The 17,122-nt window shown below is 45.0% G+C and overlaps 1 protein-coding gene across 5 annotated transcripts in view; it reads left to right on the top strand.

The window, feature by feature from the left end:
- The window catches only part of TSC22D1 (TSC22 domain family member 1), a 71,298-nt gene that overhangs the window by 43,405 nt on the left and 10,771 nt on the right, over positions 1-17,122 (top strand). Inside the window, exon 2 of one of the 5 annotated variants that reach the window (XM_069970539.1) lies at positions 8,290-8,426. The exons of 2 other annotated variants lie outside the window; for them this stretch is intronic. In XM_069970539.1, coding sequence (XP_069826640.1) covers positions 8,341-8,426 — 86 coding nt within the window. In that variant the 5' untranslated portion in view covers positions 8,290-8,340. Of the gene's footprint in view, positions 1-570; positions 580-8,289; positions 8,427-17,122 lie in introns of those variants that run through there. 2 more of the 5 variants (XM_069970538.1, XM_069970541.1) reach the window with 2 other exon arrangements.

Raw genomic sequence — 17,122 nt, forward strand, 5'->3', positions numbered from 1 at the left:
CATAAGGGCTAGATGGCTGGGTCACAGAATCTGCAAAGCACTAGGCTTTGTCAGATCTTCCTGGTATGTAGTGGATAGTACCTACCAAAACACTTGGTCATGTTTGCCCAAAAGCTACTGTAGCATGCATTACTTGAGAAAGTTAATGCTGGCCATGATGGATTTGAGACTGCCTTCCTGCCCCTTGTCCCTGCCCCTACAGTGAGCATGAGTGAATGGCCGCACACATGAAGGCTGGATTGTTCATGTGGCTGGCTTCCATTATTTTCTCTAGAACAACCTATATATGTGTACAGATGTGCAGACATAACTATCCTCGTGTGCCTACAGCACAAGGGATCAGTACAATTGTACAAGTGCGCTGGGCTCTTTAGGCCACTCTCAGACATTTGGGGGATGCTGGCATTTATATAGAATATTGATAAGCCTCTATGTAGCTTTTCAAGATGTCTGTAGTTGTCTTGTTTCATAGTTTATGAAGTTGCTAACTTTTTTTTCTTTCTCTTTTTTTTCTTTTCATTTTCGTTGTCTGGATGGAAATGGCTTATTTCTTTGGATGCTTCAGGTAAGACAGCCCTTGTATGTCTAAACTATTGTCACAGAACGCACTGTCTGTATCCCCCTATGTCTGTACTGTGTGTCTGTCTGTCCATCCATCTCTGTGTAACTATTTGTGTTGACTGATTTACTGTCTGGGGGGGGGGGGGGGGGGCAAGTGATGAAGAAACCTTATGATGTACTACTCCTGCCAGTGCTACTTATTCTTCTGAATTAGAGTATGTGCACACTGAGGAAAACACGCGGAGGACTTGTGGCGGATTCCACCGCTCGTCCCCGTGCGCTCTCGCTTCACTTTCTGCCTTTCCCATAGACTCCATTCTATGGTCAGGCAGATTTCGCCGTCTGCCCAAAGAATGGACAGCTATAGAATCTGACCATAGAATGGAGTATATGGCACAGGCAGATAGTGAAGCGTGAGCGAGCAGCGGAATGTGTCGCAAGTCCTCTGCGTGTTTTCCTCAATGTGCACATACCCAAAAGGAGAAATTTCTTTTATTGTATATTCCTCCTCCTCAAAGTAAGTACCATTTCCTTAAAGAAACCTTCAGCATATGTGGCAGGAGCTTCTCCAGTGTATATGCCAAAAGTATTGGTAAAACAATGTGAATGACTGCTGTGCACCTGGACACTAACAACCATAGGAGAACTCTGTACATTTCCTTCCCACCAATTCAGAGCATCATCTGTCCACCAGGTGGCGCTGAGGCTTCACATGTAGATACAGCCACTTTTTGCTGGATAACACACTGAATTTACAGCACTGTAAATGGGTAGTAGTAAATTGGTGTAAGCTATTGGAAAGGATAATGTGATGATCTAGCTGTGAATGGCATGCTTTTGAGTGAGGGCTACTACCCCAAAATAGACAGTGTGACACAATGATATTGGTGGTGGTAGTAGTTGTTTAGCTACAAACCATTAGAGAAAAAGCTTATTAGACTGAAATAACTCGTGACCAGGTCAGTGAATTAGTAAATCAGTCATAAGTGGTGTGACTACCTTTACTGCAGCTCTTCCCCTGGTAGGTGGTAGTGGTATCGGTGCGGCTGGTCATTGCACAGAAGCGCTGGGCTGGATTTTGTGTAGTAGAGAACTTTAGCTGTGCCAGTACCTCTCAGGCTATGTTCAGATCGGCAGCATGTATTTTGGCTTGTTTTATGCACTAAAGCATGCTGAAGAACAGATGCAATGTGCATATTTTCCACAGGAAAAATCCACTGTGTGAACATAGACCCATTCATGCTTTATATATAAGCCAGTTCAGTGTGTGACAGGAAAATAGCTGCTTGTGAATCTGCTCATCACTGCAGAATGGCAAGAAGTAATTTCCTAATGTAATTGTCCTTGATCTATACTGCTGTGGGAGACGCTGTAAGATAGGTACAGAGACCTGGCATGCAATTTCTGCTTCAGGTCTCCCATTGTCAGTTCAGATAGTAAGGAAGGTTCATTGTTATGTATCAGGAGTGTGCCTCCCATATGTAATGTTGTCTGCCGGTCATAGTGATTCTGGTGTGAAGCCTGGGCTGTAGAAATGGCAGAATACAATGTGACTAAACAGGTGAGAAGTGTTTCAGGACATTGCTTTGTGTCATAATGGTGGTATAGATGGAGGGCTACATGATGCTTGATGAGGAAGCGCAAGTACTTATCTTGTGATGCTGAGAGACTCACATGAATGGCCTAAATTTATCAAAGTGTGTAAAACAGGACCTGGTGTACACTGCCCATACCAACCAATCACAGCTCAGCTTTCATTTTAGCAGAGCTGGAAACTGAGCTGTGATTGGCTGCAATAGGCAGAGTACACAAAGTCCTGTTTTACACACTTTGACAAATCTAGGCCAGTAATGTGTACAAGGTCTGGGCCGCTAGTATGTTTAACGTAGGAGAAAATTTATTGACATTAGGTATGTAAAAGAGAAATAATGAGCGAACTTATAGCGAATGTACCGCTAGATTGAGTCAATGAAGATTTCCATAAAACCTGCACATTGTAACAATGCCATCCATCTTACCGCTGTCCAATCCCCGAGATCCCGCCCGGTTTGTATATCTGCAGATGTGCTAGTTTGTTGCACTGGAGGTGGCCCCAGGGCACCGATATCTCCTCCACCTTCATAATGAGGAGTCGCTATTGATATACTGGGGTGCTGGGCCCCCCTCCAGTGCACCAAACTAGCACATTTGCAGATATATAAACCGGTAGAGATTTTGGGAACCAAGAAGAAGGTATGAGGAACTGATGGCATCGTTACAGTGTGCGCGGCAGTGCCATTCAGGTTTTATGGAAATCTTTATTTGCTCAATCTTATGGCCGTTTTATACAGGCTGATTATTGGCAACAGTGGTTCCTAGAAAAGCTCATTCAGCCAATAAGCAGCCTGTGTAAAAGTGCCAGAAATCGGCGGACGAGTGGGAAAACGCCCGCTCATCGGCTGATTGAATCTTTTTCGCCGTTAAAAGTCCACTGTTTCTCGGCCACATATTCTTTGTAAACAGGAGAAATTTGGCCAATAACAGTGAATGTTATTGGCCACACAAACAATACAGCTATCCTTTGTGCGTCAAAGCCTCATGATTTAATAACGCCTTGTAAAGGCACCGCAAGTAAGCGCTGATTGGTGCTAGTTTGTGGCAATCATTACATGTAAAAGGACCCTTACTAAAACTGTCTACACACAAGGAAATGTATTAATAGTGCACCTGGCATACAGATTTGTGTGCAAACCACTCAACGTACACTCTGATCATCTGATGGGCGGGGAGGAGGTGCGGTTTGGCCGCCGAAAGCCTAAAGTACATGGGGACCTTTAGTAGATCCGGCATCGGACTTTGTCAAACCACTTGTACCCTGCACATGATAAATACCCCCCACCGTCTACAAATCCACAAGATTTATCACAGTGGATCAGGCTGATAAATTGGGCTGAAATCTGTCCAGTCAAGTGTAGACCATCTATTGGCTTACTCTAATCCAGAATTGTGCACCTGAATGTTGGACCTTTAGACCCTGCCTGTTGTAACGCAGGACACTCCTGCTTTGTCAAGGACATACCGCTTTTGTTGATTTTAGAATCTAAAACTTGTAAGTCGTGATAGGTAGTTTTTCTTCTGGAATATTCTCTCCTTTCTGTAAAGAAGATTGTGTCTGTCTCTCCTTGAACTTACCTCGGCTGCAGTGTAAAGCATGGGGGAGAGGCAGAGTAGTAGTCTGCACCCCTGCTAATTCAGGATTTCAGGCTGCGTCCCACTGCCTTATAATAAGATTGATAACAAATTCTTCAGCATGTTAGTGTTCCCACCACATGAGACAATAGATCAGGTTCATGTAATGTGAGGATCTTATCACTTTTGGTTTTATTCTCCTTTATATGAGCTGCTGTGTGTATTGCAGTCCGATGGTCTCATATTATTTGCTGTGTATCCTGGAGGAGGAGGCTTGGTAATCCCTGTGGTTATAAAGGTATGTTCCACTTGGTTGGTCTTATACTCATAGTAGCCCAAGGTTGCTTTTAGGACATAGTCATTGCTCAGCTGGGGAATGTTCTCTTCATATCACTTGGTCACCTCTTTACTGTTAGCCCAGACATAGGACAAGCCGTCCTAACAGGACTGTATTATCGTACACATGAGACTTTGGCTCTGACTAATGTGTAATGCATGTGCCAATGTAATTCCACATATCACTGCATACTGCTGTCATTCCTTACATCATAGTTACTCATGTATAGCTAACTTCGCTACCAAAGTCTTATATAATTGTTAACTGGACCCTCAGAGTGATGGTATGGCTATTTCTACTAGTGCAAGCTCCTGTTACATTTGTGTTATGGGTAGTGTGTCATGTACAAGACTGGTATGGCCTCTCCTACAGGGCCTGATAGTTGTAATGTGAGGATTTTGGCACAACAAGCATACTAGTTATCGTATCTTCTTGTAATGTGACAGCATTTGACGTGTTTCAGTCAGAAGTGTAAGGACCAGTCACTAAAATGAGGTGGATATGTGCGTCACTTCCTAAGTCACTGTCTTCCATCTTATTACATGAGACAATAGACATGGAGCTGGCCTTGTACAGTGAGATGGAGACCACAGTGAGGTGGGGGTGAAGTACAGAACCCATGTGCCTCCTGGCTATATATAGGGATCAGCCAGGCCCCGACTGATAAAAACGTTTCAACATGTCTGAGAAAAGTCAGAAGTGTCTCTCCCCCCCCCCCTCCCCCCCCCCCCAATTACAGAGATACTTTACAAGGAAATAGGGTGTCCATAGTTTCTGCACAGAGAAGGAATATAACAACTAGCAAAACTTGGACTACCAGAATTTTTTTTTTTTCAAACCAAAACTCTCTAGCATTTGGGGCGGTGTTGATTTTGCAGTGGGGTGAGGCTTCTGAGCACAACCTGTCACTATACATAAGAGTCTGAGGAGGCCAGAACAATGGGGACAAACCAGAAGAAAGCAGATGTGTGCACCTCAGTCTTGTTCGGTTGTAGCTTGGGGCTGTTTTTCATACACTCCACAGGGCTCTGCTCTCTAACTAATCCAGTTTGTTTAATGATTGAATTGGTTTTAATATCAGCAAAGGGTGAGTTTACACATAACTGAGCAATGGCCTACGTTCTATTACCTCACATTATGTTGGGCTGACTTGTCTTGTTGTCTTTTAGATAATGCAAATTTAGTTATTGCCTGTTTGTTATGATGCAGTCGGTGCACCCCGGTTTTCAATGTGGCTCCAATTTACCTTTAGGAGAAACAAAAGAATCAGGAATTGAAACTCAAATATTGTCAGACAGGAACCCTCACGGTCAATAATCGGACCTTGTGAAAGGGTCGAGGATCACCTGATGAACGAGAAATCTCTCATACATTGGCTGATCATATCTTTTGTGCAAGCAATAAAGTCATCGGTAGTTGCCTGCACATCTTCCTGTGTAAATGGAAATGTGCAGACTGCTGCCTTGTAAAGACCCAGCAAACAAGGGCCGATCAAGCTGATTGGCTGCGTTATGCTTCACTAATATCCATTCGCATCTATTTACTGTAGTATATGAGGCTTTTCACACTAGTTTAACATGACGTGTTTACTGTCAGCCCAGTGAAATTAATAGGGTCCAGTACAGCACACCGCAGTATATGTTGGCATCCCCTTCTTGGAGGGATAGCCATGATGTACTGCATAATTGCAGTGTGGACCTAGGCTAAGGGTCCTTTTACACGGAGAGATTTTTAACAATTAACAACTAACGATAAATGATCGCAAACAAGATTGTTTTTTGTTAACCTTAAAGGGAACCTGCAACGCCCCCCTGACAGGCTCCCGACCCCCTGCTACAGTCCCCTATACTCACCTGATCCCGCCGGGTCCCGCTTCTGGATCCGATCGGGTCACGGAGATCTCAGCCCCTGGCAGCCCGCTGCGCGCACCGAGAGATGAGTCCAACGCTCATAGAGAATGACGGAGCGCTGGACTCTCCGTCATTCTCTATGAGCGTTGGACTCATCTCTCAGCGTGACCGGATCCAGAAGCGGGACTCAGCGGGATCAGGTGAGTATATGGGGCTGTAGTGGGGGGTCGGGAGCCTGTCACCCCGGCACGTGGGGTGACAGGTTCCCTTTAAATCGTTCACCACATTACACAGAACGTTGGTCGTTAGTTACAATCGTTATTGTGATCAATACTATGATCGTTTACTCCATCTCATCCAAGCAAAACAATGAATAATGTGCAATTACACTGAACGATTAGTGAACAAACACGGAACTTGAGCAAAGGGATGTGAAATTTCAGTGAACGATTAGCGATAATTGTAGGTTCAGATCTAAGTCAACGGCATACAAACGATTTTTCAAACGTTACCTGCAATTACACAGAACGATTATCGTTTAAATTCAAAGGATATAACAATTTTTCGCACAATAATCGCCCTGTGTAATAGGGCCCTTATTCTTCTGTGCTCCAGTATCATATGTCATATGCGTGGCCTTTCCAAGATAGTTGACCAGTCCCACAGAAAGTGATAGATTTGGAATCCCTAATGTGTAAAGGGGGCCCTTTTAATTAATGGTCCCAATGGCTATAAAGGATACCATATAAGATACCGTAGACTGATTCTTAGAAAAACCGTCACTGCTCTGTCCATTATGGATAGGCCATTGCAGAGAAAGGTTAGGGAAGCCTACAACAAAACCCCACGGTAAGGAGGAGCAGCTGTCCCATATAAGTGTCTTATGAAATTGCTTAGATGTCAGATGTGTCATGTCCGTCCTTGCTGCCCCTTTTTGTAGACTGAGATGTAAGAACCCCACCGCCAGATGTATAACTAGGAACAATCATTCCTTCAGCATTGTAGAATTAGGGACTCCTCTGCTGACACCTTTGGGTGGTCTCAGACAAGTCTTAATCCATTTGTTGAGTGTGAAAGTCCTATATAATTCCGTAAGCCATTATTCCTACTGGCAGCGGCAGACACTGGAAACATTGACGTGAGCCTCAGTAAGAAGGTGTTTTCTAGCATTACCAATGGAAAACTTTTGGCCACATGAGGAAAAGTCTTATTTTAAAAGTGTCAGTCTAGGGAATATAAGTTTGTCCTTAGAGAATCTAATAGACGGGCATCAATCAGAGATTTTTTTTTCCCTTTCCATACTGATTTGATGTGGAAATAATCATGGATTCTGCATTCAAACCAGCAGAGATTTTAACTGTAAGACGACGTCCTTAAACTAGTACTCCATATACGAGATTAAATGGGGAAAAAAAATATGGTATAAATAGTATATGGTTTTAATAAAGGTGAAATGTCCCTCTGCTACTCCTTGCAATCTGTCAGCAGACTGGAGGCCGACAACAACCCATTTAGCACAATGTATTTGATCCTGTATATGTATTCTCTCTTCTGTATATGGTGTATCACATGGAATACTCTTGCTTTGTTCCTAGTTGTTGTTGTGTATATTTAGAGGTAGACCTTCCCAGTCTTTAGCGAGTTTCCTCGCTCTCTGGGGCTTGCAGTGTAACTTCCATATACAGGCATACATGCATTCTTTCATGCAAGACGTGGCATATGTATTCGTTTTTTCAGGCGTAACTTGTTTTCAGGTTGTTTTCATCGTGACGGTAATGCTTCAAGACAGGCACTCTCTGCCCAAGCGATAATTGCTTGTGACTCCAATGAGTGGATTTCTTTAACCCTGTGCTGGCCGGGCTCTGCTTTATTACCAGACGCGTCACACCTGCTGGGTGTGCGCAGCTTCTGGATACTACTTGTTATCTGGGTGCTGATCAGGGTTAACGTTCAGTACTGAAGTGTAGTAACAGACTCCATGTAAGTGGATTAGAGGAGAGGAAAATCTGCAGCAATTAGTTAGCCGGCCGTCCTGGGATGGAGCGGCGATTTCATAACTGGATTAGCCCACTACTGAAAGAAGCCAGCTCCTGTGTTTGCCGAGATGTGAAATCTCCCAGTCGTAAAGATCTTAATCTCTCTTGATGCTTTATGTAACAGCGTCACGTGATCTGCAGCTCGTGTTGTCATCGTCTGCCCTTGTTTCCTCCTCTTGATCTCAAAGCCAAACCAGGCACCAACATCTCCGCTAAACATACAAGAGACCTGTGTATCCTGGTGCAGGAGAATACTCCCCTCCCCTTTTTATACATAGAAATCACAGAATAGTGAGATGAGCCCAGGCAGCACTGGATGACTTGTGAAATGTTCCAGCAGGAAGGGCTCACTCGGCAGCTAGGCAGAAGGTTTTCACCAGACCTCTCCATGCAATGGACCATTCACCGTAGCGGAGGTTCTTGTACAGCAACCATGAAGGTGCTTGTCTTGGAGCTGGAGCAGCATCTAAAGAGGTATATTCTTATTTTTTAGAGAAATGTCTGTTTTCTACAGTATTTTGGGCCAAAAGCGAGGGAATACAAGCACAGTGTATTCACACATCCTATAAGGCTTTCCGCACTGTGCGCTGGATATAGTAATACAAGTAAGTGACTGTCTCTCTGATACAATAGTGACTTATGTGTTTATTGAGTGCTCAGACTGATTGTTCCCAGGAAGCCTTTCATCTCTCCGCCTTGTACAATAAAATGAGCTTGTAGTAGTAAAGGATTAACAGCGGGATTTTCTGCCGCCGCTGTGTGAAGGTTAAAATCTTCCCTTTCCTGTGGTTTATGCTTCCTCTTACCTGGGATGACTGCTTCTTTTTATGAATGGTTCCCACAGGACGAGCTGGAAGACACCTTTGCTGTTGTGCCAATCCCTGCCTCCCAGCCATGTGTTGCCACTGTTAGCGTGACATAACTATATGCCACAACAATCCGCTCCTTGGGAGCCATAGGACAGTGTTTTGATGCTAGCTGCATGTTATACTGCCCTGTTTTATGTTTTTTTTCCCCACTTTCCTACACTTTTCACATTCTTTGATTTCTTTCTTGGAAGAGATTTAAGCTATGGCCATTCTAAGACTCCTCTATCTACACTATCACTTAATTTTATGCTGGAAAAGTCAGCACTTAGGCAGGTGACTGGTTAGGAATAATATCAAACAGTAAAATGACTCTGAAGGTTTTCACAGGATTGTTAAGTGAGTCAATATATTCATTTAGGTAATGATTCCTGAAGTAGCCGAAGTGTCACTGTAGCCCCTGGTGTGTCACTAGGTATGTGGAGGTAATATGACATCAGCATATTATAATATATTTAATAGAATTAACAGTGGATGCTATATAGGTTTATTAAGGGTACAAAATGTAAGTTTATTTTATGACTAGGATTAGGGCATTGTTCACATGTAAAGCGGGGGCCTCCATCTGTTTAAATAACGGGGCAAAAAAAGCTGCATTCGGTATTTTTTTTTTTTTTTTTTTTGCCCCGTTAGAATCCAGCATAATGATGGACACCAGCAGAGAACCTGATGGTCTATGGGGTCTGTTGGGCTCCAATGGCGCCTGTCATGTGGAGGACCCGCCAGCTGTCTGCAGCTGCCGAGGAGAATCTGGCACAGAGGCCCCAAATGGAGTCTCAGATGTAGATGTGAACCTAGTTTTAAATAGAGGTGTCTTGAGAAGTTAAAGGTTAGTAGAGAAAATACTGTTTTCCTATCTGTGTTGAGCGCTCTGTCCTGCAGCTTACATTATAGACCAGTGACCACCACTAAATAAGTGCTATGGGCACAGCGCACTGGCAACTTTATACAATGGATATGCAGTAGCACTACCACAGTGGTGCCAGGTGCTTAGCTTTGCAAACTGATCATAAGTCGTCTGGATTTCAGATGAGAAGCTTGCGTTGTCTTATAAAGTCATAGGCATACGTAAATTAGGTATTGTAACAGTTATATAGGTAGTATGGAGCTGTAATACACAAAGTATTACGTCCTTCTATTTGGTGCCCCCTTCTCCAATAATCCAAAACAGGTGTAACACTACATTTGTAGACTAGCAAAACTGGTCCAGTCTCTTAATGGGCAAAAGAAGAGAGAAATATAATCAAATTGCTACTTCACAGGGCTTGGGATTGTGATATAATGTAAAGTAGTAGTCCCTAATAGAATTATTTCCCGTAGTTACTGGAGTGATCCTCTTACCTACCATAGTTGGCTCTGCGGTGTAATGACTGAATACAGCGGGCTATAAACCATGACATGTATTGTCTACAGTAAAAGGATTTAGTGTATGTGCACAATGTAGTCTATGTGACTGGATAAGAAACGGAGAGTGGAAACTGTATAGACAAGTGTGACCCTTGTGCTGTTCTGCACAGATGTCGGTGTAGCATGCAGCACACTCAGGTGGTCTGGTAATCCACTTCCTATGTATACAGCGCCTATAGGGACCTATACAGCGCATCTGAACATCTGTCAGAGCCTCAGGGGAGTTGTTTGGTGTAGAATTCAACATTTTCCCACCAGGATGATATGAGTGAAATTCCTTCTGCCATACTTTGCTTGTGATGATCTGGCCATTGTCAGTATAGGACTTCGGCCTTATCTGGTTAGCTCTTTACATTTCAACTTAGGTTGTTGGATTTTCTCTCCATCTTATTTGTCAGTAATGAATTTGTTGATCTTTGGAAAAATTTTGTAGGCGCGTGAATTAGAGATGAGCGAACCGGGTTCGGGTCCATCCGAACCCGATCATTCGGTATTTGATTAGCGGGGGCTGCTGAACTTGGATAAAGCTCTAAGGTTGTCTGGAAAACATGGATACAGCCAGTGACTATATCCATGTTTTCCACATAGCCTTAGGGCTTTATCCAAGTTCAGCAGCCACCACTAATTACATGCCGAACATTCGGGTTCAGATGGACTCGAACCCGAACCCGGTTCACTCATCTCTAGTGTGAATAGTCCCCTATACATGCTGCTAGGCTCTTTTGTGCATGAGCAGGGCACCTCTTTAATACTTCCTAACATTCCCTGTTATTCCCATCATGCTGGTTTCTACCTAGTGGCTTCCTTCATGCTGTTTTGTGGACTTTTTTAATGACTGGTGAATGGACGCCTCCATTTGGGAATATTTTGCTACGTTCACAACTATGTTTTAAGGCCTATGACATGATGGTGAGTTTCTTGGCCTGTAAGAAAACTGCCTAGACACAATCGAGATTATGTAGAATGTGAATGGGCACTTCAGATCGTCTCCGCTACATAGAGCTCTTCCTAACGTTCTGCAGTGTTAACCTGCCTGTACACATTAAATAAGGGGAGACTAAACAATAGAGGATTGAGTCCATTAGATTTGGCATAATAGCAGCGATGGCTCTCCATGGCAGCCAAGCTTCCCTTCCCCTCTCCTCTTTCAGCATTCTGCTGTGTTGAGCGGAAATGCTGAGTCACGACAAGCAAACCGGTGGCTAGGATAACGGTAACCGGTATTCTTATTGTATTCATTGAGGTAGTCACACTCTACTGTTCTGGTTACCAATCCAAGAATACTTATTTCACTCAAAAACGCATATATAGCTTTTTAAATGTGCTGTTAGAGCACACAGCACACTTTCCATACATGTTTCTATATACTCCCTGCCTCCCCCGTGTAATCCATAAAGTAACTTTATAAAACTGGCGCCCGGTATGCAAATTACATCAGGTAGTCACCTGGGCGGTGTTCGGCTAGATGGTAGTCACAGTCAGTCCGGGTCCCCTGGGTGTCCTCCGGCGGTAATCATGCCCCTCTGGGCGTGATTCAAATCACCCAGTAGCTCTGACATCACTTGGGAGCGCGCCGTGCACGTCGTCTGCGCACCTACGTTTTACGCCACTGCGCATGCGCAGTACAGCCGCTTCCATTCAGGCTGTACTGCGCCTGTGCAGAATAGCCTCAAACTCCAGCTCACACTGAGTTTGAAGCTATTCTGCACAGGAGCAGTACAGCCTAAATGGAAGCGGCTGTACTGCGCATGCGCGGCGGCGTAAAAACGTAGGTGCGCAGACGTTGTGCACGGCGCGCTCCCGAGTGATGTCAGTGCTACTGGGTGATTTGAATCACGCCAAGAGGGGCATGATTACTGCCGGATGACGCCCAGAGGACCCGGACTGACTGTGACTACCATCTAGCCGAACACCGCCCAGGTGACTACCTGATGTAATTTGCATACCAGTTTTATAAAGTTACTTTATGGATTACATGGGGGAGGCAGGGAGTATATAGAAACATGTATGGAAAGTGTGCTGTGTGCTCTAACAGTACATTTAAAAAGCTATATATGCATTTTTTAGGTGATTGGTTCCCTTTAAGCTCCTTTTATTTCAATGGAACTGAGTTTCAAAACCCCACCCAAACTGGAGACAACAGTAGGGGGAAAGTGGCCATGTTTTTGTAGCACTGGATAACCCCTTTAAGGCACTATTACACTGTCCGATGTGGAGGAGCAAGTGAGCACCAACCTGTCAGATCAGTGCTTGCTTGCTCTTTGTTCCCCGCCTGCTGCCGGCACTATTACATGCACAGACAGCCAGCGGGTAAGCGTGGCGGTGCCATGGGGAGCTTCAGATCATCTGTGCGGCCTGTAGGAGGTAGCGTTGGTTGGCTACCGCTGCTCCTTTTAGATGGGGTGTAGGCCAGCAGACTGTCGTTATCGTTCTGTTTTTTTTTCCCCCAACATGTTGAAAGACACGGACCAGCCAACATTGTGCATGGCACCTGATTGTTGCCTTTTAACAGGAGCTATTACACTCAAGTGATTATCAGCCGTAATGACCTTTTAGAGGCCTATTACACAGGACAATTATCTGCACTGTGCATCGCTTTGTGTAATAGGAGGTGCGCAGTCGACCGATGAAAGTGCAAAGAGAATAAAGCAGTATTTTTACCTATGTACATTTCCTGGTGCCCTTCCAGTTTCTCCTGGCTCACAGCAGTGACAGGCCGCTTGGCCAATCATTGGCCGTGGCTCTGTCGCATCTTGGCTAGTGATTGGCCGAGCGGCTTGTTGCTTCAAAAATGTCTCAGAAGTGCCAGCGGTGGCTGCGGAGAGAAGCTGGAAGGAAGCCAGGGAGCATGTAGAGGTAAAGTATAGATGCACCAAAACTGATCAATGTTGTTAAAATCTGTGGCAGGAAATATGCAGCCTATCTAGGGCTGGGCGATATTGGCCTAAATTAATATTGCGGTTTATCGCATATGTAGCTGCGGTAACAATAATTGGACGATAACTATGACACGCCCCCTTTGTAAGCCACACCCTTTTACAAGACACACCCACTTGGCCGTGCCAAACTGGGGATAGTTTGTTTCAATAAAGTAAAAAAAAAGTACAGTAACTCAATGAGCAGCAACCCAAACTATGTACACACTACAGGACGTCTATATACAGGTATACAATATGCAGCTATGTGCACACTACAGGACGTCTATATACAGGTATACAACATGCAGCTATGTACACACTACAGGATACGTGTATATACAGGTATACAACATGCAGCTATGTACACACTACAGGACGTCTATATACAGGTATACAATATGCAGCTATGTGCACACTACAGGATACGTGTATATACAGGTATACAACATGCAGCTATGTACACACTACAGGACGTCTATATACAGGTATACAACATGCAGCTATGTACACACTACAGGATACGTCTATATACAGGTATACAACATGCAGCTATGTACACACTACAGGACGTCTATATACAGGTATACAACATGCAGCTATGTACACACTACAGGACGTCTATATACAGGTATACAACATGCAGCTATGTGCACACTACAGGATACGTGTATATACAAGTATATAGCTATGTACTATAGGTACCCAGAGTATAAATGATGGGTATTTAGTATATACAGGTGACAGTACAGTACAATATATCAACTATCTATCTGCTATCTATCTATCCTACTATACGGGGAGGCAGACAGGGGTGTATAAGTATACGGGGGGGCAGATTGGGGTGCATCACTATACAGAGGGGGCGGACAAGGGTGTATGAGTATACGGGGGGCGGACAGGGGTGTTTAAGTATATGGGGGGGTGGACAGGGGTGTATGACTATACGGGGGGGGGGGGCAGGGGTGTATGAGTATACAGGGGGGGGGGGGATAGTGGTGTATGACTACAGTGGGGGGGGGCCGGCAGGGGTGTATTGCTAAATAGGGGGGCGGGCAGGGGTGTATTACTATACAGAAAGCTGCATGCTGGGACCTGTAGTTCCCTCAGTAACAGTACAGGGCTGTAACATAGGAGGAATAGATGGGCTGCAGCAGCCAATTATTATCCCGCTTGCTGCAGCCAATTATCCCTCCTATGTTACAGTCCTGTACTGTTATTGAGGGGACTACAGGACAGCCGCCCCCACGTGCTGCTCCTCCACCTTCAGCTGTGACATGGCCCCCTCCCTGCACACACAGGACATTAACATGTGCAGCGCTCGCACGGCCGGGGGAAGGGGGATGGGGGGGACCGGCACCAGTCCCATTAATGTCCTGTGTGTGCAGGGACACTGGACGGGACAGCTGCGGCGGGACGGGCCTCGGACCAGACAGTGGGGAGGGCGCTCAGACGGGACGGTGCGGAGGAAGGCTGTGCACTATGGAATATTCTCCCCTGGACCCTGCTGCTCCTCCACTTCCCCCGCGCGCACACCGGCATCCCTGCACACACAGGACATTAACATGTGCAGCGCTCGCCCCCCGGGGGAGGGGGGTTGGGTGGGAAAGGGGTTGGGTACCGGCACCAGTCCCGTCCGACGGGACAAGTACAGCGGGACGGGCACTCGGACTGAACGGGTGCAGGGGGATGGCTGTGCACCCGGGCATTCTCACCTGGACCCTGCTGCTCCTCCCGCTCTGATACCGACGTCCCTGTACATAACGTGCAGCGATCACGCCGGGCCGCGAGTTTGTGTGCAGGATTGCTCCAAAAATACAAAATTACCGCAGATACCGTCCTGGCTAGGTTGAGGTCGGTTAACCGACGCCAGTGACGGTATCGGTATTTTTGCGGTATACCGCCCAGCCCTAAGCCTATCCACAGCATGGGAACGTACCCTAAATAACGTTGCCCATAGCAGCCAATCAGAGCTCAGCTTTCATATTTCCTTGCTCAGAGCACAGCTTTCAATTTATGAGCAACAAAGGCAGTTTTTTGTATATTTTCATTTAAACTACAGAAGAAACTCTTCTTGCTGAATCTGGACTACCCCTTTAGCAGACTCTTTTCTGTCCTTAGACCAGACTCTGTGCCTGCAGTGTGGGGAAATGTCATTGATGTCGAGACCCACATATGTACTAGGTACTGAGCAATAACTTCAATTCTCACATTTCATGCCATGTTGTAGAAACATGTCAGAAGTTTTGATCAATTGGTGTCTGGGTGTTCATACTGTGACTGATCATTAGAATGAGCCAGGGGAAATTTATGCTCCGTGTTGCCTTCTCTTCTGATCAAAACGTTTGACATGTCTCTGTGGTACATTTTAAGTCTCTTGATAAACATATATGACATCTGTAAGTGACCCAGCATGGTCATGGCCCAAATGTTTTTCCCTGGTGTGTAGTAATAAGTGGGATGTAGTCTGTGCGGGGACACCGCCATTGCCTGCTATATGTCCAGTCTCTGAATAAGGAAGGTACTGTGCCTGTGGTAGAGGCTTCTGGGAGTTGTACTGCATGTCCTCAGGGGATTTGTCACTGTGAATCAGTGATGTACATGATTTGATCTTACATAAGTGTTTTATAAGGCAATGCTGGTAACAAATACTTTAGCAGAACAATATTCTATCTGAAAGGAGTTTCAAAGGTTTGCGGATCCCTTGGAGACCCACTTCTTCTATCAGATGTAATTGAAGGGGGGGGGGGGGGGGTTCAGCTATAGTAAAGGCTTTATAAAAGTAATAAGATGAGACCTATCGCCGGCCGATGTCTGTAGAGGTAACCTGGCTGAATGATGATTGGACAATGAACTTTTGTTCCAGATCGTTGGCCGATGTAACTATCCCAGCGATCAGCCAAGAGACCAGCAAACGCTTGTTTGTCGACTGATCGCATCTTTTAGGACGGCACGAAAGTCGTCATTCTCTGCAACATATACACAAGGAATGTGCAGCCAACAATGTATGCCTATTACAGAGACTGCAAGAACTGTCATGTGTTCTGACATCTCACACTAAAGGGCACCAATTGATTTCCTCTATCATGGATAGGCATTTGTATACCAGTTCTTCTTCCCAAATGCTCCTCATCTTACATGAATTATACCTGCCCATACATCTGTAGGCCAACACCTTTTGTGAATGGAGTGGTAGTGTGTTTGCATGCTACTCCATTCACTGCTATGGAACTAAATGTAATAGTCAAGCAATCCTGGGATATGCTATAAATGTTGTTACTGGGCCAGAGTCTCTTAAGGTCTCCAAATACATAAGATCAATATTGGTGGGAGCAGCGATGTGTACGGGGGGCGGCCAGATCTCCCCTATGGAGGAGTCAGGGGAATAAAGTTGCAGGCATGATGTACTATATTCAGGAGGAGTCTGGTGGTGACTTAATCCTCTCTCCCATTGAAGTCACATACACACTGAGCAGCTTATGTACTGGGTGGAATTACACAGCTATTGAAGGTGAATGGACCATCTTTCAAGGGGATTGTTATTTCTGGATAATGTCCTATAAGAGCATGTGGCTGGTAGGTGGGGCTCATAGGGATTTGTGTGGAGGGGTTATCTAAAAGCCGGGTACATTAGAAACAGAAGAAAAAGACCACTGGGTCTATCTAGTCTGGCCTTTTAGTATTTCCCTTCTTATTAACCTCTGGAAAGATATGTTTATCCCAGGCAGGTTTACATTCTGTTACCACAGCTGCTTAAAGTTTGTTCCAATTATCTACTACTCTTTCAGTAAAGTCATATTTTCTCATATTGCTTCTGCTCTTTCCCCCACAAAACCTCAGACTGTGCCTCCTTGTTTTTGAGTTCAGCTTTCTGTTAAAAAACCCTTCCCTCTTGAGCCTTATTCACACTTAGTACACCTATTTTGTGGTATACATCAGCAGCTTGGGAGAAGAGGATGCAATCCTATACCATAGTGCCTCA

This window comes from Dendropsophus ebraccatus, chromosome 5 (genome assembly GCF_027789765.1).
Source record: "Dendropsophus ebraccatus isolate aDenEbr1 chromosome 5, aDenEbr1.pat, whole genome shotgun sequence".
Lineage (NCBI taxonomy): Eukaryota > Metazoa > Chordata > Amphibia > Anura > Hylidae > Dendropsophus > Dendropsophus ebraccatus.